Source organism: Cynocephalus volans, chromosome 2 (assembly GCF_027409185.1).
Source record: "Cynocephalus volans isolate mCynVol1 chromosome 2, mCynVol1.pri, whole genome shotgun sequence".
NCBI classification, from domain to species: domain Eukaryota; kingdom Metazoa; phylum Chordata; class Mammalia; order Dermoptera; family Cynocephalidae; genus Cynocephalus; species Cynocephalus volans.
Window position 1 is genome coordinate 189378401 of NC_084461.1, and position 26853 is coordinate 189405253.

General features: G+C 38.3%; 2 protein-coding genes across 7 annotated transcripts in view; one reads left to right on the plus strand and one right to left on the minus strand.

The window, feature by feature from the left end:
* Positions 1-268: 268 nt before the first annotated feature.
* On the plus strand, positions 269-25379 carry ERP29 (endoplasmic reticulum protein 29). 3 transcript variants are annotated; one of them, XM_063085266.1, is made up of 4 exons: positions 282-486; positions 4743-4881; positions 6834-7350; positions 24910-25379. In XM_063085266.1, the coding sequence occupies exons 1-3, from the start codon at positions 343-345 to the stop codon at positions 7334-7336; spliced, it is 786 nt and encodes a 261-aa protein (XP_062941336.1). In that variant the 5' UTR covers positions 282-342; the 3' UTR covers positions 7337-7350; positions 24910-25379. The 3 variants fall into 3 exon arrangements, with proteins under 3 accessions (XP_062941337.1, XP_062941336.1, XP_062941334.1); XM_063085264.1 differs by lacking the exon at positions 24910-25379 and having other exon boundaries at positions 6834-7661; XM_063085267.1 differs by lacking the exons at positions 4743-4881; positions 24910-25379 and having other exon boundaries at positions 269-486; positions 6834-6948.
* The window catches only part of NAA25 (N-alpha-acetyltransferase 25, NatB auxiliary subunit), a 60948-nt gene continuing 44721 nt past the window's right edge, over positions 10627-26853 (minus strand). For all 4 annotated transcript variants that reach the window (XM_063085252.1, XM_063085257.1, XM_063085249.1 and 1 more), the window contains 7 exons: positions 24871-25114; positions 24350-24473; positions 23608-23673; positions 22358-22455; positions 21083-21193; positions 16328-16474; positions 10627-13765 (listed from right to left, as the gene is read on the minus strand). In XM_063085252.1, the coding sequence (XP_062941322.1) occupies positions 13643-13765; positions 16328-16474; positions 21083-21193; positions 22358-22455; positions 23608-23673; positions 24350-24473; positions 24871-25114 (913 nt within the window). In that variant the 3' untranslated portion in view covers positions 10627-13642. The remainder of the gene's footprint in view (positions 13766-16327; positions 16475-21082; positions 21194-22357; positions 22456-23607; positions 23674-24349; positions 24474-24870; positions 25115-26853) is intronic.

A 26853-nucleotide genomic window follows, 5' to 3' on the forward strand; every position in this document is an offset into this window, starting at 1 on the left:
CACGGCCCTACTCACGCAGAGGAGCACGGGAACAGGGCTTGCCCGAGGCGACCCTCGCCGAGTGCGCGTGCGCGCCAGTCACTTTCCCCGCCCCCCCATGGCCCCTCCCACGCGGCCCCGCCCTCTCTCCCTTGCGCCTGTGCGACCTTCGCGGAGTGCGCGCGGGCAGCAGTCCCATTTCCCCGCCCCTCACGCTGCTCTTCCTTCTCAACGTAAGCCGGCGTGAGCCTCCCGGGTTGGCCACGTGTGTGCGCGCGAGCTCGCCCTTCTATTCACGTGACCCCTGACTCCCGGCGTTCTACCCTACGACTTTCCTTCCTCGCGCTCCCAGAATCCGGCATTATGGCGGCCATCGTGCCCCGCACCGCTTCTCTTTCTCCGCTGCTTCCTCTTCTCTTGGGCCTCCTGCTCCTCTCTGCTCCACATGGCGGCAGCGGCTTGCACACCAAGGGCGCCCTTCCCCTGGATACAGTCACTTTCTACAAGGTAACGGGGAAGGGGGACATCGCGTGCAGGTGCAGCCAGGGCGCCCGGGTGATCGCGCACCGATAGGGGACGTTGGGCAAAGAGGGCTGGCAGGAGGTGGTCTGTGGCGAAGATTCCAGAGTTTCCCGCCATCCTATAGGCCTGATGAACACTGGGCCGGGGGCGTGTCATGACCAACGGGCATACACGCTCCAAGGTCCCGACCCACCCTTGCCTTTGCAGTGTTTATACTTGTTTCCTCTTTTGCAAAAGTGCTGTAAAGATGCAGCCGAGGGAACTGGATTCCTCCCTTTCACCTCTGGGTAGAGGGCGGTGCCAGGCGAGATCCAATCCTCAAGTCCCAAGTGGGAGACCCGGAGGACGGTTCTAGGTCGACGCCACCGGCTCCCGACTGTGGGAAGGGGGCGTGGGCTGGCGGGGAGAGCTCAGCGAGTTAGCATGCATTAATACGCCCTTCTTCCCGGAGGATGGATTTTCAGTCTGCTTGGCAGTATGCAAACAATGTTCGCATATCATGGATCTTCTCGAAAAGTGCAAGCGTTAAGAATGAACTTCGATTCAGCCACCTTGCGGGAAACATCTTGGGTCTGGGAACAAAATAAATAAAATTAACCACTACCCTCTTCCTCCCCCGTCACCCCCGCCGTTCTGGCCTGGGTAAACGGACGGTTGGAAATGTTGAATGCTGAATGCAACACCATTCCCTTCTCTTGCAACTGTCGTCACCTACTAGCAGCTTTTAACTTTCTCTAGGGCAAGCTAAGTGTTGAGAGAGAGCCAGTCGTTTTTTTCTTATTTTATACCCATTTCGGGGAAGTGAAACCAAAAAGTGGAGCTCTAAATGTGTCTCAAGTGGTTGAAGTCTTCCTATTTTCAAAAGCGTTCCTGTGGTGGACTTGGCATTTGTAGCTCACTCAAGGCAATTTAAAGAATTTAAAAGCGTAGGTATGGCTGGTCGGTTGTCAAGCACACCCCACAGCTCTCTGTTTTTTGGGCCTTTATTTGCAAAGTGACACTCCTGCACTCTGCTCCATGGGAATCAGGTAACTTAACAGACCAAGTGTAAATCAAAGGGAAATTTTGCACCGTAAAGTTAACAGTATTTCCTAATCAGTTGGTGCCTCTCCATCTTTACTACCACCCTGGTTTGGGCTGTCATTACAATAGCTTCCTTACTGGTCTCCTTGCTTTCACTCTTGAGCCTCCACCCAGTAGCCTAAGTCCTACACGATCTGACCCTTGCTTCCCTCTCCTCTCATCCAACTATTCTCCCCCTTGTCTCTTCTGCTCCGGCCACTCAGGCGTTCCTTCTGTTCTTTGAATATTCCTAGCTCGTTACTGCCTTAGAGTGTTTGCACTAGCTCTTCCTTGTGACTGAAACATTCTTTGCTCCATCTTTGAAAGGCTGGATACTTCTCATCAATTCAGGCTTAGTTAGTTAAAGGTTACTTCCTAAGAGTCCTTCCTCGATTTTTACCACTCCCTTTCTAATGTGCTAGTCACATTACCCTGTTTTATTTATTTCTCTGTAGAACACTAATTGCTGATTTTTTCCCTTCGTGTATTTTATCATCTGTCTTTCACACTAGAATATTATATGCTTGTGATGAAGTACCTTGTTTATTTTGTTCCTGATCATTTGTACGGCATAGCACATTACCTGGTACATAGAAGATACTCAATAAATAATTGGTTACATGAATGAACAAATGTTTTCTCCAGTCTCTCTCCAAATCTCACCCTCTTCCATCACCACTGAACAAAAGGGGAGTTGCCTGGTGTTTTGTCCAGCAGCTTTGTTTTGTGCTTTGCTTTCCAGTGATTTCCAACATCATTTTTTGTTTCTTGCCCTTCATCATCACTAGAATGTTAGCTCCATGCAGAAAGAGACCCTGTTTGGTTCACTACTGTGTTCACTTAGAACAGTGCCTGGTACCCTTAGTAACTTTTTACAATGAACGAATGCATGGATAATGAATTTTATTTCTACTTTGATGAAGCGAGTTGCCTGATTATAAGTAGTTGTAGAGCTCATTCCTCAAGGATGAGGAGAGAGATTTCTAAAGCAATTAAATACAGACTGAGTAAAATAAGAAAAAAATTCCTTATGCAAATGTGTGCTATTTAGAATCATGCCTTACCCTGGTAGCTAAGAATGGTGAAAGTAAAACATGGAGGTCTCTCGATTCTATTTCAATGTTAGACCACTGTGTGATTATTTTTGTTTCATAATGCAAGTGTAGGCCCTTTGAAAGTGTGCTTTGAAAACATCCTTTCTCCTGGACATGTAGCATCTGCTGCTACAGCCTGATAGAGTGCTGTTCATTCATCAAATATTTTCAGAGAATCTGCCACATGCCGGGCACTGGTGGGCACTTGGGCTACAGCAGAAAACAGGTCAGACAAAGTCCTTATTCTCATAAATGTACATTCTAATGGACAGGACAGAAAATAATCCAGTAAGGATTTCAGAGAGTGATTAATGCAGTGAAGAAAATACAGCAGGGTAATGTGATAAGAGTATGATGGAAACAAAGCAATATTGGGTGGTCTATTTGGAGAAGGCCTCTGTATTAGGAGAGGGGACATTTGAACCAAGCCTTAAGGAATGATAGAATGACAACCAAGGAAAGAAGTGGGGAAAGGGCATTCCAGCCAGCAGAGTGAAATGAAAAGGCCCTGAGTGAGAATGAGTTTATAGTGTGTTGAACTGAAATAAGGCCTGTTGGACCAGAGGGATGTGATCTGATTTATATTTTAAGTCTTCCCTGCTATTAGACTCCCAGAGCTTAGTCTTTTTGGTGCCAGCGACGACCTAAAGATGATCTATTCTGGTGGCTTCTTCTCCTTCCTTTGTTCCTAGGCAGTGTTAAATATTTTTAAAAACCTAAAGCCAAATGGACATCAGTAAATAGTAAAGGACAAGTACTAACAAAAACACTTAAGTTTCTTTGCCTTAGCTGGAATTATGTGAGCTTGACATAGTTATTGACAGTGATTGCCTGTGATAAAAACTGATGGTAGTGATCACTTGAATTAGAAAAAGAAAAAAGTTGTAGGATAACGGGAAGGCCATTCTACTGACCACAGGGACCTTGTTAGATAAAATTTGGGCATTGGAAGAAACCATCAAGGAAGTCCTTGGGTTCTTCAATAAGTTAAACATAAACTTACCATATGATCCCCATAGTTCCACTCCTGGGTATATACCCAAGAGAATTGAATACAGATGTTCAAACAAAGTAGCAGCACTATTCACAATAGCCAAAAGATGGAAACAACCCAAATGTCCATCAGCTGATAAATGGATAAACAAAATGTGGTCTGTCCATTCAGTGGAATATTTATTTAACCATAAAAAGGAATGAAATACTGACCTGTGCTACAACATGGACAAACTTTGAAAACGTTATGCTAAGTGAAAAAAGGCAGACACAAAAGGACAAATATTTTATGATTCCATCAGTATAGACAAATCCATAGAGATGGAAATCAGATTAGTGGTTGCTGGGGCTGGGAGGAGGAGGACTGGGGAGTGACTGCTTAATGGCTATGGGGTTTCTTTTGGGAGTGATGAAAATGTTCTGGAACTGGACAGTAGTGATGGTTTGCACATTGTTAATGCACTAAATCCCATTGAATTTCATACCTTAAGATGGTTATATGTTGAATTTTATTTGAATTTTACTGGAATTAAAAAGACGTGACCCTGATAGTTTAGGACCCAGAGATCTAGCCATAGGGAACTGTGGTTTATGGATAGGACATTGTCCCCCCCTCGCCTCTCACCAACTTCCTGTCTGCCCTGAAATTGCTGAGTTCAAACTCTGGCATCTCTAGCCATAGCATCCTCCATGGTGCCTACTCCTTTGTAGAAAGTTTTTTTTCAGATCTCTGATTCAAGTTTACTGAGAAAGTCCTCCTGGGATGATGGGCATTACAGGGGCCGATGCTTAGCCTCATTGAAAGTAACACTATTGAAGGCCTGAATACATCTACAGCTTTGTTTATCCTAGACAGGGTTGTATATATCTTTGATTAGTGTGAACAGTCACCTGATGGGGTGCCCAGCACATAGCAGGCACTCAATAAATTGTTAAATGAATCAGTGGGTGAATGAATGAATATTAGTTTGTGAGAGCTCGTCTCCCTGTGGGCTTGTTTCCATTCTGTTTCTTAAACAGGGGCCCCTTGGGAAGGGGAATTAGCCCCAAAGGTCTCTGGAACACCCCACTTGCTCAGCTCTACGCCCTCAGGTCATTCCCAAAAGCAAGTTCGTCTTGGTGAAGTTCGACACCCAGTACCCCTACGGTGAGAAGCAGGATGAGTTCAAGCGTCTGGCTGAAAACTCGGCCTCCAGCGATGATCTCTTGGTGGCAGAGGTGGGGATATCAGGTATGGACAAGTCCAGGATGACTGGGGAGGGCAGAGAGGGAGGAAGCCAGGAATTGTTTCCCTACTTGGTTGGGGAATACCCAGCACCTTTCCATCTGAGCCACCCTCAATGCGGTGTAAATGTCTTCGTGGCCTCTCAAGGAGTCTGGTGCCCATATCAAGCTTAGCCTGAGTAGATTCTGGGACCATAGAACCTCAGCTCAGCTTTTCAGGGAAAAGGTATCAAGGGAAGGGAATCCCTCTTCCTTCACTCTCCACCCCTTTCTGACATTAAATTTACTGTGGGAACATTGAGCTCTCTTTGCAAGGGACTGTGGGCAAAAGGGGTGCCACATCTCCTAGGGGACATCATAGTCAGTTTTTCTGTCTTCACTTCAACTTTTGTACCAAAACTATTCCGTTTTGGCTTTAGCTCAAATGCGCTAGTGCTGCCACTAACCCAAGAGCAGCTGTCAACCACAGTGACAACTTTAATAAAAATAGTTGCCAATATTTTAGTGATTTATAGTGTATGAATATCTGCACAGGCATTGCATTTTTAATCTTCACTTGAGCCTTGCCTGAGAAGCAAAACGTATTATCTCCATTTTATACTTGAGGAAAGACTGAAGCTAAAGGAGCTTAAATGATTTGTTTCAGGTCATGGAGTATGGAGTGTCTCATCCACAACTCCACCTAGGTGCTTAGTACCAGGTGCTGTGGGCTCTTACCTGTCTCAGCTTCCTCCCAACTGGGATGCCTCCATTCCTTAGTAGGCTGGGAACTTAGTAGAGAGTAAGTTCTAGTCCTGGGTGGAGATAGCTGGACGCCTCTCTAGCGCAGTTTGGTCAGTTGACCCAACCTTGAGTCAACTCCCTTGGGGCTTTTAGAATAATAATAATAGCTAACATTTATCAAATGTTTACTGTGTGCCAGGCCACTGTGCTAAGTGTTTTACCTGTATCTTGTGAAGAAGTATTATGGTATTATTATCCCCATTTTTCAAATGAAGAAACTGATGCTTTGAGTAACTTACTCAAAATTACAGAGCTTTTAAGTGGCAGAAAAAGGATTGGAATACCCAGGCTTCTGACACTGCTAGCCAGTAATAATAGTTGGTCTTGGACATTTCTTGGCATGGTGTAAGAAACCAGTTGTCACAGCATCAGCCCTTGGGGACTGTTATTGTCAATATGTCCTTTAGGAAGGACAGTGCAAATACTAACAGCAGCTACCACATATTAAGCACTTAACTTTGCGTAGTCTCATGTATATATTTCCTCATTGGGTCTTCCCAACAGCCCTTGTATTGCAGGGACTACAGTCGTTACCTGCCACATGCTCCCCTCTCTCAGCTCCAGCCATACTGGCCTTTGTAAGCCTTAAATACACCAAGCTCAGTCCTGCCTCAGAGTGTTAGTGCTTGCAGTTCTTTCACCTGAGACACTCTTCCCAGACCCTTAAGTGGCTGGCTCCTTGACATTCCCCTCAGCTGATGTCATCTCCACAGGGAGGCCTTCCATGACCATCTGAAGTTAGCTTTCTTACCCAAGCAGTCACATCACCCTGTTTTATTTTCATCTTGGCACTAATCACTTATGTTTATTTATTATCTCTTTTCTCACCCTTAGAAGAATATGAGCTCCTTGACATCAGAGAGCTTGATACTCTTAATCACAACTAGATCTCAGGACCTAGACCAGTATCTGGCATATAGTGGGCATATAATAAATATTCAGAAGAATCCCATTTTTCTCTGGAATGAAGTTCAGGGAAGTTAAATGACTTGACTAATGCCACATGGCTAGGAAGTGGCAGAAGAGGAATTCAAACCAAGGTCTGTATGGCTAGTCCTCACTTTGAACCATTACACAGCCAAGAAGATTCTTCCTCCCCTTAGCTCAGGCCCCACAGCAATTTCCTACCCTGAGTTCCTTATGGTCTGGGTTCTCATATCTGGTTTCTGTTGACAGATTATGGTGACAAACTGAACATGGAGCTGAGTGAGAAATACAAGCTGGACAAAGAAAACTACCCAATCTTTTACCTCTTCCGGGATGGGGACTTTGAGAACCCGATCCCATATAGTGGGACTGTTAAAGTTGGAGCCATACAGCGCTGGCTAAAGGGGCAAGGGGTCTACCTAGGTATGCCTGGTTGCCTGCCTACATATGATGCCCTGGCTGGGGAGTTCATCAGGGCCTCTGGCGTGGAGGCCCGCCAGGCCCTCTTGAAGCGGGGGCAGGACAATCTCTTGAGTGTGAAGGAAATGGAGAAGAAGTGGGCTGAGCAATACCTGAAGATCATGGGGAAGATCTTAGACCAAGGTGAGGATTTCCCGGCATCAGAAATGACCCGGATCACCAAGCTTATTGAGAAGAATAAGATGAGCGATGGGAAGAAGGAGGAGCTCCAGAAGAGCTTAAACATCCTGACTGCCTTCCAGAAGAAGGGAGCCGAGAAGGAGGAGCTGTAAAAAGACATTCTGAGGTTTTCCAGGGTTTGGTGGGGGTGGGGAGGGAAGAGTTATCTGCTGGCCATGAGATCCTGTGAGATATAGGGAGAAGGTGGAAAAAGTGGTACTAAATCAGAAATCTGAGCCCTGAGTATGCCTGGACATTGATGCTGATATGACCATGCTTAAAACATCTTTATAGCTGGTCCAAGCTGAAGCACTTACTCAGATGGCCAGTGAAATGCCCCCTTAGAAGGAACAGGTGCTATAAAGAGGAGTGTACTGCCCAGGTCCTTGAAAGGTGTAATTCTGATCAATTAAAGTTTCGGTGTTTTGGTTAAGTGGATCTGAAGCCATTTGGTTTTCTTTTTCAAATTATAGTTTGGCCTATGACTTATTTTCCTCCTCTTTGAATTTACTTCTGAATCTAAGCAGGTATGGACTTGACTCTACCAGGGTAACAAATCCCAGCTCAAGGCATACCTTTGTTTTTCACTGATGTTCAGACTCATGTGGATTGATTATGAGTAGTAAAATGTGGGTGGTACCCATTTTCTTGTCCTTCAAACTCAGTAGCAATGTTGATGAACCACAGTGTAATTATTTTCCATGCTCTATAACATAGGTATAGCAAATTCTTAGTTTTACTGATATAATCTGTTTTTAGAGTTGGATTTAGACACCTAAATGTTATAATTCAGTCCAATTTGAAAGTTTTTAAAAAAGATATTTTCCATTTAAGTCATTTTGTCACTGTTGGTTACCTGGTAGACACCAACTTTTAAAAGGCAGAGTGAGCATTGTACTGACTTCCAAATCTTCTGTCAGGAGTGGTGAGCAGTTATTTGCAGTGGTAAGCTTCATAACAGCCCCACTTTCATATTTAACTGTTTGAAAATATCAAACCACAGCTCCTGAAATATGTCTAACTGCACACATACAAGGAAGTTTGAGTGGAATTGGGAAATAAAACCTTGAATCGTTCTTTTGTGTTTTTCTGCTTCCATTTCAGCCAGATTGGTATTTAAAGAGTGGCTGGAAATTAAATGAGGAAAATTTACATGTTGAAGTAGATGGAACAAAAAATTGTGGAAGCTTAGGCTAACAATTCAAACCAACTAGATAAAAGATGTTTAGATCTAAACATCGTATGTATTGTACATATGAGAGAATATAATTACATTGTATGTATTAAGTAATAATTTCAACATGTCCCTTTCTCATTATTTCAATTCTTATTGAAACTTTTGGAAGATATTTTTAGATGCTTCTTACTGGTAAACTTGCATAAGCTGTTCTAAATTTTTCCATATATCTTAATAGGATTGCTTCTAAGGAACAAAGTATGCACTATTTTATGGAAATTAGAGTAAGAAGACAAATGACAGGGAAGGGACTCTAAAACTAAATACATCCACAGTCCCTGAATGTGGTCTTTTTTTTTTTTTTTTTTTTTTTTTTGGGTGGCTGGCCAGTGATCTGAACTCCTGACCTCGGTGTTTTAAGGTGGTGTGCTAACCAACTGAGCTAACAAGCCAGCCCCTGAATGTGGTCTAACCTTGATTCTCAATTGTAAAAGGGATGAGAAAAGAGAAAGCAGTACATCCATGGGTACATCATTAGATGGGTTCAGGCTGGGCATCATTATTTATAACCAGGGTACTCAGTTAAAGAAACATGAGCTTTGGGGCAGGACTAGATTATTATGTCAGCAGCCCTTTGTTATCAAGTATTTTTCATTAAAGATGGGCCCTCTGTTTCTAGTTTAGAATATGAAGTGATATGCATACGCCACATAAAATTCAGTCTTCCCTGACACTTAAGTCAAATGGATTCCCTCCCTCTTCTTAGCAACTAATAAGTTAATATTGTAGCTCAGGGCTGGCCGGTTAGCTCAGTTGGTTAGAGCTCAGTCTTCTAACACCACGGTCATGGGTTAGGGTCCCCGTACCGGCCAGCTGCCAAGAAAAAGAAAAATGATGTGGCTCGAGCAGCTCTTCAGACTGTAAAGAAGGTTGTGGACTGGCATCCCAGAATCAAACAAGTATATACAATTTTAAGGGAATTTGCTAATAACCTGAAGCAAAGCAGATGCTGGAACCAACATGAACAATTTTGTTCTAAAGAACATATTTCAAATGGTGCCAAGAGTAATTTTAATTTACAAATAGTCCTTGTTGGCATAAGAATCACATCAGGGAAGATTATTCACAGAGAACTAAGAATCTTAAGCAGGAAATTTGCATCCCTACCTTTACAGTAGCCTTATCTGCAAAAACTACTTTTATCACATGTCAAGTAATATGTTATCTGGGACCCATGTCTAATGGGCTTCATGGAAGCTAGAGGTTGCAAAAAAGGTGTAAAGCATAAACGGCTGTGTAGGAACCCCACAGAAATTTTGTGCAAGCATTTGGCTCGTGGTAGCTCCACTCATCACTATGAAATACATGTCTGCATTGAGACAACTACAGCATCTAAAAAAATGGGAAACATGAAGTATAAACCTGAGCCCATCTTTTGGGGAAAGTTAATGGCAGTGAGGTATATCCAAGTACACACAGCCTTTGTTAAAGGAAAAGAACGTTGGATGGAGTCAATTCGTAACTGAAAAAGCAGGCAAAAACTGACTCTGTAGGGCTCATAAGGGGACTTAATATTACAGAACAGAAAGGAAACGAGGAGAAAACAAATAGCTCCTATTTCCACTGTTGTCAATGTGCCCAAATAAATTTTGAATCTCAGCTTGTGGTTTGAGTACCCTTGATATAAATCATGTCATGAGCCTGCCTGAAACCCTGACTGATCTGATCCCTACTCTACTTTCCATCTCAATCCGTACCCCTTTCCAATCCTTTCATTAAGTCCAGGTCACTTGAGCCTTATTTCAGTTACTCAAACATGCTCAGCAGTTTCTTGACTTGGGGACCTTTACACTTGGGTTCCTTTTTCCTTGACTTTTCATCATTCTGGTCAGGTTGTCATCACCCAAGAGGTTTTCTCATGCCCCAGTCTGATGTAACCCTGTAGACATTCTATCACTGACTGAACAGGACTTAATTACAAACTAATATTTATTTTTATTGCCTCTTCCCCACCTCACAGCCACTAACTAGGGTATGGGGTCTCATTTACCGTTGTATCAACAGAGCCTAAAATGGAATCTGACACATGGTAAATAAGTGGTCAATACATTTATGTTGAATTAATAAATGCCAAGTATGGAAGGTACTTCTTTTAAACCAAAAAGACTGGTGGCCTTCCTTGGAATAAAAATTTTAAATATTAAAATTTTTTCTGGGGATACAGCACTCAATACAAAATTGGGATAAATTATACCATTTAGAAGGTTATGGCTTGTAAGAATCTGAACAAAAATGCACCAGGCAGAAATGCCAACTTAAAATGAAAGTGTTTATATAAATTAACCCATCCAGTCTAAAGTAGATTTGCTATGCTTCACTTAATTCTGAAGGAAGAATATATACTTCCCATATTAATAAATCACATCAAATAAGAGTTTCAATAACAAGCCTGTAAATACATTGAAACCCCTTTTTATATTAAAAGTTAAAATGAAAGACAAATCCAGATTGAACATAGTGATTGCAAAATATAATGCAATTTTGAACAATTAGAATTATGAAAATATACAAAACTGATGGGCAACACAACTAGGCATTTGTACATTTTCCATTATGTGGAGAACACTAAAAATTTCTCTACCTTTTATCCACATCAGATAAATGATTTAAACCAAATATTTGCTTTGGAGAGTCTTAACTTAGGATCTCAGTAGTATAAAAAGAAATAATTTTTCAGTCTGTAAACAGTAGTCGCGTTTTTTCTCCTTTCCTTTTTTTTTTTTTTTAAATTATCAATTTATCACACAAAAACAACAAAAAAACCCATACAAACCAAAAACAGCAGCAGCAGCAATGGGTTATTTGGAAATTCTCTTCAAATACCAATGACATACGATTGCTGGGAGAGGGTGCTTTTTACTCATGTAAGAATATATATATATATATATTTTTTTAACTGTACACAATTTATAGTGCATGACAGTTTCCAAAAGAACAGATCAATAAAAGATATTGGCCATTTCTGCATAATTTCATTCTTTTTACAATTATCTCAAAATGTGAGAGTTGGATCTAACTGAAATGCTACATTTAGTAGGAAAATCAACAAGTAATAAAGGAAGCATAACCTCAATGTCCATTATTTGTCATTAAAACCAGTAGAGGTCCCAGATAGCCCCAGGCAGGAGAATGGTTAGGTAGACCACTAGACTCACACTGTCCCTGAGGACAAAGGCCAGCCTGTTGAGCATACCTATGTTAGACTGATCATAGCCAGTTGATAGACTTGTTTCAAGGAGCATTTTTATGCACAGTACTTTTTTGAATATTCAAAGAAACATTTCAAGAACACATGCCATACATACATACCACCCTCCTGCATACACACAAAGTTCCGTCTAAAATAGGCCATAGTTTTGTGTAATAATATGTTATCATTAAATGAGATTCAGAATTAATCAGAATTTTCTGTTCATCTTGCTCAAGACAGTTCTTCCTATTGGGATGTGGTATGTGAGTTGTGGCTACCAATTTATAACAAAAATAACTTTTTTGAAATTACTTGATGGACTACGATTTCCAACAAGTCTTATTTTATTTTTATTTTTTAAAAAGATGGCCGGTAAGGGGATCTTAACCCTTGACTTGGTGTTGTCAGCACCATGCTCACCCAGTGAGCTAACTGGTTATCTCTATATGGGATCAGAACCCGCGGCCTTGGTGTTATCAGCACCACACTCTCCTGAGTGAGCCACGGGCCGGCCCAACAAGTCTTATTTTGGACAGGTAGTAATTTTAAAAAATTTCCTTGGAAGTTTAAACAGTAACTAATCACCATATCAAATTGTGAGTCTAAGAAAGTCAAGATGAGGGGACAAAATGCAATTGCTTTGCATACAGAGATTTTCCCAGCTCTCTTCTGGCTGCTTTTAAAAGAAAAAAGTATCACATTTCACTGGAGCAGTGCACTGCAAAGGACCATAAACATCTTCAAGACTAATGCTCCATCAGATGCTTGAGTTTCCTCAACAAATTCATTTCTTTACTCCTACAGAATTATTAACTTTAACTGTATTTAGGTAACAAAGACCACAAACAGAAGCAAAGATTCAAACACAAAAAAGCTATTAAAGAAACTGTATAAATTGTATAACATTTTCAAGAGCAATTTTTATCTATTATCAGACCAACCTCTGACACTATAGTCTTGGGGTCCCTCCAGGTAAACAAAGTAAACACCATCCTGGTGTAACTCTCAAGTTTGAAAAAAGTAGACTGAACCCATTGGATAACATTTTTTTTTGCCAGCCTAAAACTTAAAACCTAGGTTAAATCCATAATATACATTCCTTCTTTCCCAAACTCCCCATTTAAAAATACTAAAGTAAACCAATAAAATAAGTATCAGACTTGCCTGTATAAATTATGTGCACCTCTCTTCTTTAAAACAGTGATTCCCATCCTTCCCAAATGGTTGAAAGACAATAAGCTAGTCCTCAGCAGGCTTATTAAGTGGTCTGCATTGTTTTCCACTCTAAATTGCTATAAATTAACAGAGCTTTCCTTGCCTCCCTATCTGAGATTTAACTCTCATAGGACTATGATGGGGATGTCTTTGCTATCAGGTCTATTAAGCCAAAAAAAATGAATAACTGTGGTCATCTGAATGGTGCCCTTCAGCGGCAGGAACTTATGCCAAATCCCATCTAAGGCCTTGGGTTCTGTGGTAGCCAAGCAGCTGAGGAATCCTCAAAAAAACTAACCTGTTGCTGTGGAAAGGGCCTGCTTCCAGTCACACTCCCCCTCTACTTCCTTCTTTCTGCTTCCTAAGGCTCAAGAACGAGACCACAACTTCCACTGCTATAACAGAAGGGCCAATCAGCTGCTCTGAGGTCAATGCTTTATGCTCAATTTCTATTGCTGCTTTTATAGAAACCCCCCTCTCCAGGTGTTTCTGGTGATGGGAAGGAAGAAAAGTGGGGTTATCTTGTTGCTGCCATATGCATATTAACATGTATAAAATGGTCAAACCCAGATGAGGGTCCTGCTTCTGGTTATATACAATAATTTAATCCATTGTATATATTTAATACCTAAAAAAATTAATTCACAATCAAAGTCCTTCATGCATTTTATGAGGAAGTTCTGGATTAAAGTGATGGTCAACCAGATGTTGCTTTTGCCTGGGAAGATGGTGTTATTTTCTGTTGGAGAATCATCAGTGTCTGTGGTTCTTACTTGCTTAAATTTTTAGTTTCTTTGTGGTCTCAAGTCTTTTTTTCAGCAGCTCCCCCACTTCCAGAAGTGAGTGCAGATAACTGCTCTGCACCTTCCCTTGCACAGTCTTTGAAAATTTTCTCTCTTCCTACAAAGGAGGAAACAAGAATAAATGGTCTTGCTCAAAAATCATTCACCCAGATTACAATTCCTCAAGTAAAAGTTAAAACTACCATTATCTTTGGTCTCATTGCAAGCTCCATCAGAACAGTGGGTCACTTTCGATTTCATAAAATACACAAAGAAGGCTAAAAGCTTATCACAGATGTATATTTTTCCATGTGATTTTTCACTGAGACCTTGTTGCTTTACCATCATTATTCTTTCAAGGATCCTTTGTTATAAATTATATAAAATAGGAAAACTGAGATTTCTTTTTTTCTTTTTTTTTTTTTTTGGCGGCTGGCCTGTTTGGTGATCGGAACCCATTACCTTGGTATTACAATGCTGTGCTCTAACCACCTGAGCTAACTGGCCAGCCCAGAAAACTGAGATTTCTGATTATTAGTATTTAATCAAGAAAAAAAGTAGAAAATTACTACTTAGTTTGGACATAAAATCACTACTATTTTGTTATAAAAGTTGTACAAAGTGGAAAATTTGAGGTTCCTCATTATTTGTTTTTATCAGAAAAGAAAAAGTAGGAATTTATTATTAATTTGGACATCATCATAGCCAAATTTTAAAGGCATCAACTTTACCAACTCCATCTTTTCCAGTTACAATACTGACAAGTCTCCCTCTATATTTACAAAGTCGATAGGTTCAAGACACCAAACAATAAAAGATGACCAGAACTTTCCTAAGCCTCAAATATATGAGTTAAATATTTGCTGGTACATATTTGCTGTAGTGTAGACCACAAAAAATAAAGGGGATGGAGTGTTCAAACACAGAAAAGAGGTTGGCTAAAAATTGGTTTATATGAAGTTGGCAGTGTTCCAAAGCCCAGAACTACATAAGAAACCAAGTGAGCACAACTTCTGACCTAACAATACTACTCCTACAGACAGACTTAATCCACCTTAGAAATACAAATGTGCATAGGAAGGTATGTACAAATAAATTTCATTCAGTACTACTGCAAAAGCAAATATAAAGAAACAACCAAAAATGTCAAATGACTGTGGTGCATTAATATTTTGAATGTTTAATGAACTGTTTAATAAACAGCTGTTTAGTGAACAAGATTGATCCCTATGCGTTAGCCTGAACAGATCTCTTGAATGAAAGGTTGAGGGAAGAAAAAGCCAAGCTGCAGAATAGACTATATCACTTACTTTTTAAAAAGTACGAACTAACACAATAATACTTTGTATTTTTTCTATGAGTAGGAATACACAAGTCTCAACACACAAGCAGTTTTAGTTGCATACCCCATGGGAGGTGGAAAAGGGGACCAGGATTAGAGGTCAGAGTCCAGAGGCCTTATTTACAGTGTTTCAAGTTTAGAAAGAAAGGAAGGAAAAAAAGACAAAACTAATGGAATCTGAATTGAAGAGCTCTTTTTTACCCAAAAGACAAGTACCCAGCACTATAAGAATCCTGTATTTGGTGGCTGGTACTACTCAGTATACTCTACATATCACAACCTTAACAAAAGTAGGCAATATAAGGCCAATTACTGCTTTGTTTAATCCTCACTATTATCCTATGAAGTACGTATTATTAACATCTCCATTTACAGATAAAGAAATTGATGCTCAGGGGGTTAAGTAACCTTCCCAAGGTCAAAAGATAATGACAGAGCCACGGCTTGAAAAACCAAGAGTATATTACAAAGTTAAGGATAACCTCTATAATACTGAAAATGAACTCTGGCTTCTTTAATCAGTCTTTGTTAATGTTAAATGATCTGAGCCCTTTCCCACAGTAAGCACCTTGATCAAAGCTCTAAAATGTTTAAACTTAACAAAAGAGAGGCCTACAATCTTTTAAGGCTGGTGTGCCAAGCAAGATTCCATTCATTCCCTAGGAAGGTCTAGAGCTAGGGTGATAGCTGCACTCAGATTACTGGATGAGTTCCCTCATCAGCGGAGGTTTAGATCAAACAGACTACCAGAGGGAAGCATTCTCTTAAGATAAAAGTGATCTTAAGATAACTGGAGCAACTGGCTATAAACACATGATTCCACCACTGCCCTTCTGGCCCCTACCAAAATCCTAAACCTACTCCAGGCTGGTGAATTCTTTCTGGTGAACTACTCACCAGAGCCTATGTATTACTGACATAATTATTTCTGACGTCCAGCATCTCTCTCTCCTTTTTCAGGTGATAACTGCTGCTGCGGCAAGGAAGCCAGACAACTCAATTCGTCAGCAGATAAATTCTTACTCAAGGAGATTGTCCTTGGATCTCAAAAGAATGGCTAGTTCCCTCTGGTGCTTAAAACAGGGAATCAATTCATCATACTGCCATTAGTTTGCAGAGTAAAAAAAACAACCCCAAAAATGTATAGAAAGAAGAGGGAGTGTACGGGGAGAAAATGATCACTACCATTGCCACACAACAAAAAACTACTGCCAGCTACCTTCTAATCACAAGTTTTATAAATAGAGAATGATGAATTGAAAAGTAACTTGTCCTTGTGATTAAGATAAGAACACTTTATTATATACGTAACATTGCTGATATCTTGCGGTCTCTTACCGGTGAGAGAGAAGTGTCTTCTAAAATAAGTCCTTCAAGTGTAAGTGCAATTAGATGTGTTTCAAGCCCTTTAATATGATCCACAACATTGGAAATTAAAGTCTGAAGCCCAGTAACATAGTCTTGGAAACTGGTAAAGACAGGTGGCTGGGGAAAAGATTAAAAAAGAGTTGAAAGATTATTAAACATATTTTCCATACTTACATCACATAGACTATACTAATTTCATACTATAGCAGTGCTTAATGCTATTAACAACAGAGATGGATACAGTTTTGGATATTAAGACAGTCTCGAACCAAGATAAATTTAATTATCACCAGATAACTGCTAACTCAACAATGACAAACATTTTTTTAAATGAGGTTTTATTTCACTCTGGGAACTAGAGATGAGAAACCAATAGAAAATATTTTAGTTGGTCATTACTCAACTTACGGCTGGGAATCTCCTGGAACACTAAAGAGAACAAGAGGAACCAAGACTTTATTTTCCTCTCTTTATGTCTTTGGGATTTCCTATAATGCTAATAGAGACAGAAACAAAATATTTTAATTTCTGGTGTTAAAACTAGTGGGTGACAAGAACGAAGAAAATTCTGAAAAAGAGTAGTGAAGGGGAACTTGCCCTAAGATATCAGAATGTATTTTGAAGTTCCATGAAAACCAGTAGTACTGTTATATAAGTAAATTAACAAAGAGTGAAAGGAAACAAGTCCAAAGATAGACTGAAAGATATAAGGGAATTTAAATGGTGGCATTTCAAAACAAAGGTTTCAAGTGGCTGAATGGTACTGGGATAACTACCCAGACATTTGTAAATACAAATAAACAATAAATAAATATCAAAGTAAATTTCAGATAGATTAACTACTTAAATGTAAAAAAAATCCATCAGAGTACCAGAAGAAAATTTAGGAAACAAGCAATCATAAGTTAAAAAGGTCTTTCTAACCATGACATTAAGGTAGAAAACATTAAAAAGATTATCTTGCGTTTTAAAAAATTACTAGACAAAAAAAATCACGCAAGTTGAAAGATGACTAACAAACTGAAAATAAAAATCCTGCATCATGTATGATAGAGGATTAGCAACATTATTATGTTAAGAACCCCAATAGCTTAAAATATATCAACAGAAAAAATATTACTACCACAATAGGAAACTTGGGCAAAGGCAGGAACAGAAAATATATCAAAGAAATCCAAGAAACCAATGATTCAACTAAAAAAGCATAAATATAAAAAGCCTAGCCAATAAACTGGTAAGGTTAGCATTTCACTCAAGAAGTATTCTTTGAAGGTTCAACATAAAAATTTGAGAAACTGCAAATTAGAAAAAGGGCATATCAATATTTGCCAATCAGATGATTAAGGATACAAACACTCAACACTCTTTGGGGGAATGTAAAAATGTACAGATACAGTTAATTTCAGATCTTAGAGCTATCCTAAGGAAATCATATTATAAATTCGTCTTTATGAATTTGTCCATATTTTAATAGCAGCACTATTTATAATATTCAAAAAATTAGAACCAACCAAATATTCATCAATAGAAATTATGGCATATTAATACAGTAAGATGGTATATAACCAATAAAAGTAAGAGATATATCTACATTTACTGATGTAAAAAGATGTCCAAGATACTCTATAATGTGAAAATAAACAAACGAAAAATAGGCAAGTTGCAGAACCTCTGATACAGCATGATCCTAGTTTGTTTACAACTAAAACGTCAGCAGCAGCATCACTGGTTGATGGGAATACGTGTGATCTTCACTTTACTCATACTTTATGCGTTACTTTGATAATCAAAAAAAGGAAAACCATTCTCAATTTTAGAAATCAGAAAAACAACAAAAACATCACAAAATCTAAATCCAACAAGCTATTTGAACAGTTCTGAGACTGTAGGTTTCATTAGAAGAGACAGCAACAAAGCAACTCTGATCTACACTTTCAAACTTTGCACTCATGATCCGTTAAATTATCGTTTTTGTTGTTTTTTGTTAAATTACGGTGAAGGAAGAAAGGCACCCTCATTTAGTCCCTCATTCAAATCTAAGTACCCCTTGTTTTTGAATACCAAGCACAATGTCTAATCTAAAGAATTCCTGAATTGTTACTGAATTGTTCAGGAAGTCATTTTTACTACTAAAACCATCAACATTTTCAAATGACAGTCTTATTGCTACAGTAAACAAAAATCTCCATTAATTGTTAGAACACCAAGGACAAGGGTTCGGATCCCTGTACTGGTCAGCCACCAAAACAAAAAACCTCTGTTAATAATGATGGTATAAACTCAAACATTAATAAAACAGCATGTCATGGGCTGTGAAAAGGATAAAAATTATGTTAATGTTTTCCACTTTCAAAAATATGGAGGGTGGGGGGCCTAAAGTTGAATACAAACCAAAACGGGAGAACTTTACAACACATTAATAATATAATCTGTTTTTAATTCCAGTGCTTTTAGAGTACTTCAATTGTCTACATTCACTGGAACATAGTCTAAGAACAAAAAAAGAACTGCAGCAAATTTCAACTTTATTTAGTAGATTTTTTATTGGAACTACTAGTGGAACTGATATACTAATTCCTAAAACTATTTAGTATTGTATAACAGCAAATGAATAAATACACTTATGCTGTTGGGAACCAGGGTTCTCACTCTGGGAAAAGGAAGCTACAAATAGGGAATAGGGAATAAAGGAAAGAGCAGAAAGAACACTGATGTGAGATTGAAACTGGAGGTATCAGTAAGAATTCGTTATGTAAAAACTGAGCATCAGGCTGGCCAGTTAGCTCAGTTGGTTAGAATGCGGTGTTATAACACCAAGGTCAAGGGTTCAGATCCCCATATAGGCCAGCAGCCAAAAAAAAAAAAAAAAAAAAAAACCTGAGTGTGTGTTGTGTAAATACATTGCCTAGGTCTCTCCACTATAATAAACTAGAAGCAATGAAACTCCAATAGCAATGAGCATATAACATCTAGACCTTGGTTTAAAAATACCATTCGCGGGGGCCGGCCCGTGGCTCACTCGGGAGAGTGTGGTGCTGAGAACACCAAGGCCCCGGGTTCGGATCCCATATACAGATGGCCGGTTCGCTCACTGGCTGAGCGTGGTGCTCACAACACCAAGTCAAGGGTTAAGATCCCCTTACCGGTCATCTTAAAAAAAAAAAAAATACCATTCGCCATAAAGGAACCAGGGCTCTTGATTAAATGATTTCAGCTGAGTAAGAAAACACAAAGTACTCAGTATTTTTACTGTTCCAGAAAGTAAGGGCTCAAAAACTGACGAGGACATGTTAAAGGACAGAGGCCACATTAAAGGGGCTAATCAAATGTGGGACAATTTGTACATACAAAAGGAAATGATGATAATGGATCATAATAGAGTGAATTTAAAAAAGAATGAGTCTATAGTGATACTCAAATACATGAAAAATACATATATACTTTTACACATTCAAATATATATATGAATGGGGGTGGGACAGCTCTATTTTACAGACTAATGCAGAGGGGAAAAGGTACCTTTACAATGAAGAAATCCAGTGGACACTTCCTTGATCAAATACAGTCATGTGTTGCTTAATAATGGGGATGCATTCTGAGAAATGTCATTAGGTGATTTCATTGTTGTGGGAATATCAGAGTGTACTTACACAAACCTAAATGGTATAGCCTACTATATACCTATAATCTTATTAGACCACCATCGTATATGTGGGCTGTCACTGACCAAAACAACATTATGTGGCACATGACTATAATAAAATCTGAACGGGCTGAGCCCGTGGCGCACTCGGTAGCGTGCTGCGCTAGCAGCGCGGCGACGCTCCCGCCGCGGGTTCGGATCCTATATAAGAATGACCGGTGCACTCCCTGGCTGAGCGCCGGTCACGAAAAAAAAAAAAAAAAAAAAAAATCTGAAATCACCAATAAGAGAACACAACAACATTAGTGCCTCTTGATTTAATTTACTAAAAAGGAAACAGCGTCTATGTTTAGCCCAAACCTAGGGAAACAATTAGCTGAATCCACATTGTGGGACATTCTACCAAAAAAATAATAAAGACAAAACAAAAGGTTAAGGAAGCATTCTAGATTAAAGGAGGGTAGGGCTGGCCCATTAGCTCAGTTGGTCAGAGAGCTATGTTATAACATCAAGGTCAACAGTTCTGATCTCCGTACCAGCCAGCACCACACCCCCGCAAAAGATTAAAGGTGGTAAAGCAATTAAAAGCCCTGTTAGATCCTTGATGGGATTCTAGTATTCTGAAAAAAGGCTATAAAGGACATAATGAGGATAACTAGAAAAATCTGAATATGGCTTTATTAGATGAAATTATTGTATCAAAACAAAATTTCTTGACTGAAATTTTCTTGAGTATTGTGGTTTCGCAGGAAACTGCCCTTTTTCTATATAGGTATGTTAATTGTCACAAGTCTATTCTTTCAAATGGTTCAACAAACGAAAGAGCGAGAGAGAAGAAACGTGAAGAAACGTAAAGCAAATGTGGGAAATTGTTAACAAGTGGTAATCTCTATAAGAATCTTTATGGGTGTTATTATATTAGTCTTTCAACTTTTCTGTAGGTGTATAATTTTTCAACGAAAAAAAAAGGGCAGTGAGAAAAAGAATGCTTATAGGATCCCAAGGACTCTTACAACATGTATGAAAACAGTGAGAAAAAGTGGCATGTGGCCAGATTGTTACTTGAGTTTCTCTGTTATTACCATGATAATGCTGGTTTCTTTTTTCTTCTTTTTCTTTTTCTGTAAATTTAATTTGTATGGTCGTAGTACACTCTCACAGTAACTGGACACCCAAAGGATAATAGAAATAGTCTGAAAGAGGAAACATTGCAAATGCATCAATACAGATTACACTAAACATATCTATCAGGAAGTTAAGGGAAATGGACAAAACAAAGAAATTCTGTCAGTTCTTTTACACAAACTCCTTCAGTTTCTCCCCTGAATCTCTACTCTCTAATGTCTGCAATCACCACATTGCTCTAGGCCTTCATTATCATTTGCTCAGAATACTGTGATAGCCTATTTATCCTTTTTCTGGCTCTCTCAGCTCTAAATCTATCCTCCACTCCACTCCAGTTTTCTTTCATTTCCCTGTAGAAGTAGGGAACCTATTCATATCTTTTTTGCTCAGTGAAAAGTACAAATTCCTAGGCATGGAATCCAAAGGTTCTTTACAATATGCCTTTCCCCACACACCTCTTCAACCAGGTAAGATACCATCTCACCTGCAAACCTTAACTTATATATACGAGTATATGGGGAAATGTCCTCAGTTGATCAGCACATAGCCCTTCATTGTATTAAATTAGCTGTTTACAAGTCTTCTAATATAATACAATGTGTGCATGTACATATATGTCCAGTTATTACTCATTCATTAAGTATCTCTTAGGCACTTACAATGTGCTAGTCACCAGAACATAGTATATACTACCTTCAGGAGGCTTACAGACTAGTACAGGGAGAAAAGTAAACAAATATGTGACAGAAATAAAAGAAAAGATAATAGATTATGAGTGTTTACAATCCTCCTCCTCTTCTCTCTGGCTAAAAAAAGACGAGGGAGTTTTGCTATATCAGCTCCTGGACTTCTTTATAAGGTAGGATATCTCAGTAATTAGTAACAACAACAAATAAAACAAACTGGAGGGATTAACTTAAGCTGCATAATAAAGAGTGAGTTGGAAAGGAGAATAAAGAGAAAATAGCTAGATTTGGAATGAATATGGTGACTTAGCAATGAGTAAAGCAAATTTTGAGAAGTTTTACCTAAGCATTATGAATAAAATTTTATTGGTATTCTTGGAAGGATTTGGTTTAGAAAATGATTTAAACTGCTTTTCAACTAACAAAAGCAAGGGCAGGGGGTTAAATTGCAGGTGTAAGGTGCCTATTACCAGTTAACTGTTGAAAAATGAATCCTGGATACCATTAAGAAAAAGCACACCTTTCACAAAAAGAACAAAAACATACCTCAACAAAGAAGACTAGATTTTCTAAAAGAGTAGGATGTGTTTTCAAGTTACTGTCTTTAACTTCTAAGAGATCACCTTTACATTTACTGAAGACACCTGAAAACAGAAAAATATTCTATGGTTTTATTCAGCTTTAGTTTCAATACTATTTTTAAGAACACAATGCACAATCTAATAAAGAATAAGGAAATATAAAAGCTTAATCCAGAAAGTTTTTTTTTTCATTTTCCACAAAGAACCAAACTCCAAAGGATACCTATTTTAAGCTCATTAAAAAGCCATGTTGACTACCGCTCCATATTCTTCAAAATATAAAAAGTGCCCTTTATTATAAGATCTAAACACCAGCTAAACTTTTTCACTAATAGGCCATAGGTACAATGAAATTAAGACTCCAGTGAATGATTTAGAAAAACTTGTCCCATTATGGACTGAAAAACCAAGAAGGTGCATTGTAGAAATGCATCTTCAAAACAAATACTATGTTTTATTCTCATAATCTTGATCATCTTCTAATTTTCAGACATTCTTCACTTGGACAATAAAATAAAAGACCATTTAGGCTCCTGAAAAGAAAGACCCTTACAGATTGAAAATGCATGTATGTACCCATTTATCAAATAATTATATTCTTAAGAATTTAATCCCAAGGAAATACTCACATTAAGTACCCACACACTGTGTCCCAAGATATTCATTTCAGCATTGGTATAAATATGAGAAATAACTCAAGTACATAATATGTTTTGTCACTGATGGAAGAATAAATAAATAAAATTGGAACACTGATATGCTTCTAATAGAATATTATACAGCTTTAAAATGAATGGGTGGTGTGTGTGTATATAACTGACATGGAAAAGTACCCAAGATAACAAAAAAGTTAAAAACAGAAAACGTTTTCATATGTTAAAAAAAAATGACTACTATGTATTTTCATATGCATATCTATGACTGTTCAGGTGGTATCTAGGAGTATGGACTCCAAAGTGTTAACAGTATTCACCTTTGGGAGAATGGGCCTGGGAAATGGGGGCAGATCATAACCAATTGTATATCATTTTATAATAGATATCTACTACTTTTGTAATCAAAACTTAACCATCAATAAGAACAAGTCTTTAAATATTCCAAAAAGTTTGCATTATTATTTTCAAACCCTCCCACCCTCCCACAAGTTTCTATAAAAAATTAAGCTATTGCCAGACAACCAGATACGATACAGGAATCCACAGTAAAAACACTTACCTTTTAATTGTTCTAACAAAGACTTAAGACTATTCTCTATTCGCTCCTGGACCTCCACTGTATCCTCTAAAATTGAAAAACAAAAAATGAAAAACTTTCAATTCATATTTTTAGTAAGGTAAAGAAGCCAGATCAATGCCTGCAAGCAACTCATGAACATGGATATTTTCTTTTCTCTTAAGATCCCCAGGCATCAAAATTCCATTACTGAGAGACAGAGAAAAAGATGAAGGAAAGGAAAAGGAAGGACAAAAGTAAAAGCGTTAATTATCTTTCTGCCAAAGGTAATAGAAGGAATTGAAATCTATGTGCTTCAAATACTCTAAATGATAGAAACTATGAACTTTATGATTTAAAAGGGGGGGGGGAAGCATGATCTGTGAAATGTTTGTGTTTCTCTCTGAGTTGAGAGCTTAGAAAAAAACCTTCTCCACAAAGTTTAGAGCTTCATTTTAAAAATCCAATTCAATCTAAAATCCAACAGTATTTCAAGAAATCACGAATTTCTTCAACTTTTGGACCTAAGAAGTGATTTTAAATATGGAAAAGGACTTAAGCTTCTAAAACACTACTTTGTAACCTATAAACGTACCCTCTTGTATACTAAACCAGACATTTCCTGAATAGTTTCCAGCTTCCATCTACTCCAAATTTTTCCAAATGTGTGAAGTTATATTTAATTGCATTTACTAAGTTTTCAATGACAAAGACCCAATAAACACACATGCAAGTACATACTTACCTAAACCATTGGTATCCAGCTCATAAATGTCATTAACAAGATAAAAAGAGCTTATCTGACAATGAGAACAGCCAGAATTTAAAAATCCACCCATTCTGGTAGGTACAGGACCAAGAAAAGGATACTGGAAAGAAAGGGAAAAAACGATGTTCTTTAAATCACAAGGCACTGTAACTACTGGATGAAAACTTGTTTCAGTGACTGAGTTAAAAGCCATTAATCAGCAAACTAATCACTAAATCTTTACGGTGAAAAGAGAAATGCTGTACTAATTTATTTATAGCTGTTAAAAATTTACCATCACAAAAGAAGCTATTTTGCTTTTCCTCACTATCCAGTCCAGATACTGAGGAAGCCTCTGCAATTCCCTCTGAGTCTATAATATTCCTCTTTTTCCAATAGATGCCATAAACTGGGGCAAAATGCTATTTACTATTCACCTATCCCAAACTCCTATTTTTAAAAAGAAAGTCATAAATATAATTATTGTAGCTCTGATGTCAAGTACTTATTGATGATACCTGAATTTCCTTCTCAATGAACCGCTTTCCTGTCTCCAGGGCTACCTCCAGCTGTTGAACGAGCAAACGAAGAATATCAATCCGGGAGGATACACCATTCTCAGCAGTCTTCTCTGAGTTCTTTGGCTCCACAGGGTGATTAAGACTTGGAAGCCCACTAATCAGCCTCAGTGTTAAGGAACGGATTCGTAACCACATGGTCTCCTCCTCCAAGGAAAGTTTCTTATGTTCTTCAGAAACATCCCTTAAACAGAAACATCCCCAAACCATCCATTTTATTCAATCTGCTGCCTTCAAATCTTTCAAAGATAGCTTTTACCAGTCAAGATGCCTTTGAAGAATGATCCCAGCTTTCATTTACTAGCTGAATGATCTTGGACAAGCCAAAATCTTGAGTCCCCATTTCACTATCAATAAAATGGGAATGATAACCTGTGTAACAGATCATTTTTCCCTTAAGTAAGACTTCGTTTTTTCTGATGATACATGTATCTAGAATACATGTATCATCAATAGTACCTGATATAAATAAAAAATTCAAATGATAAAATAAAAAATAAAAATGATAAAATGATAAAAATAAAAAACAGAAGGAAAAAGTACCCTGATAACAAAATACCCAAAGTATTAACAAGCTTGGTATAGATCCTTCCAGACTTTTGCAGTATGGATATATACAAATGTGACTAAAAATAATATTTATATAATTTAATAATTTTAAACACATTGGTTCACATTATTTGCACTATTTTGTAAACTACATCTTTTTATAAAAGTATGTACAGAAAAGAGTTAACACTGCAGGCCTGCAGCTGTTATCTTTAGAAGGGCCTGCTTGCAAGGTTGGTCCTTAGCTGATGTCTGGGAACTGTGCACTCTAACCAGTCCCTAAATGGTAAGAGTGGCTTGCTGTGCCTAAACTGTTTGTAGAAACTATGTGGTTTATGGTAAACACCTGCTTTCTTTCTGGGAGTCTGGCATTTTGGAACATGCTGGACAGAAATTGCACCTATGTAACCAGCTGATAAAAAACAGCACTGAGTCTGTAATGGGCTTCCATGGGCAGAAACACAGCGCATGCGTTACTACATTTTTCACTGCTGGAGAAAGGAGCACGGTCAGTGTGTCCCCTCATAGGACGGAGAGAGCAATGAATCTCTATGCATGCAGTTCTCTATATTCACCTGTGCCTTGTTCTCTTGCTAATCCTGTCATGTATCCTTTTGCTATAATAAACCTTAGTCATGAGTGCAACTATATGCTGAGTCCCTTGAGTCCTTCTAGCAAATCACTGAATGTGGTCTTGGCAACCCACAAATCACAGCATTTTCAGAACTACCTCATATATACATCTTTGCATGCTTAGGCATTTATATGTTAGGTTCTACTTTCCTAGAAGTGGATATGCTGAATTAAATGGTATGTGGCATTTTTAATCTTGATATACTTATATATCACTAAAATTCCTTATAGGAAGGTTATATAAAGCTTTAACCCCATGTAAATGACAATAACCATTTCCACACAACCTGGCTGACCACAAGTATTAATCTTTTCGTTAAAAACAAATCTTTATTGCTATAAGGTGCATTTCTTTGAACTTCCTGTTAAGTCCTCTGCCCAATTTGTTTCTTAGTTATCTTTTTCTTATTGATTTATTGAGTTCCCTCTCTATACAAAGGATACTAATATGCATGAAGAAATTTACCAATTTACCACAAACCTTTAGAATTTAACAAATATCTTATTTCTATTTGCAGAGGTTAAATACTTCATGTTTCCAAATTTGATATAATGCTAAGAAAGGCTTTCTCCACTTATTTAAAAATATGGAGTTTTAGCATAGAATCTTTAATCCATCTGGAATTTGTTCTCATATACACTGTGAAGTAGTTCTAACTCTTAGATTAATTAGCAGTCCCAACATCAGGGTGAGATATATTTTCTTCCTTTGGCTTACCTGTATTTTCTGATCCTTAAAAT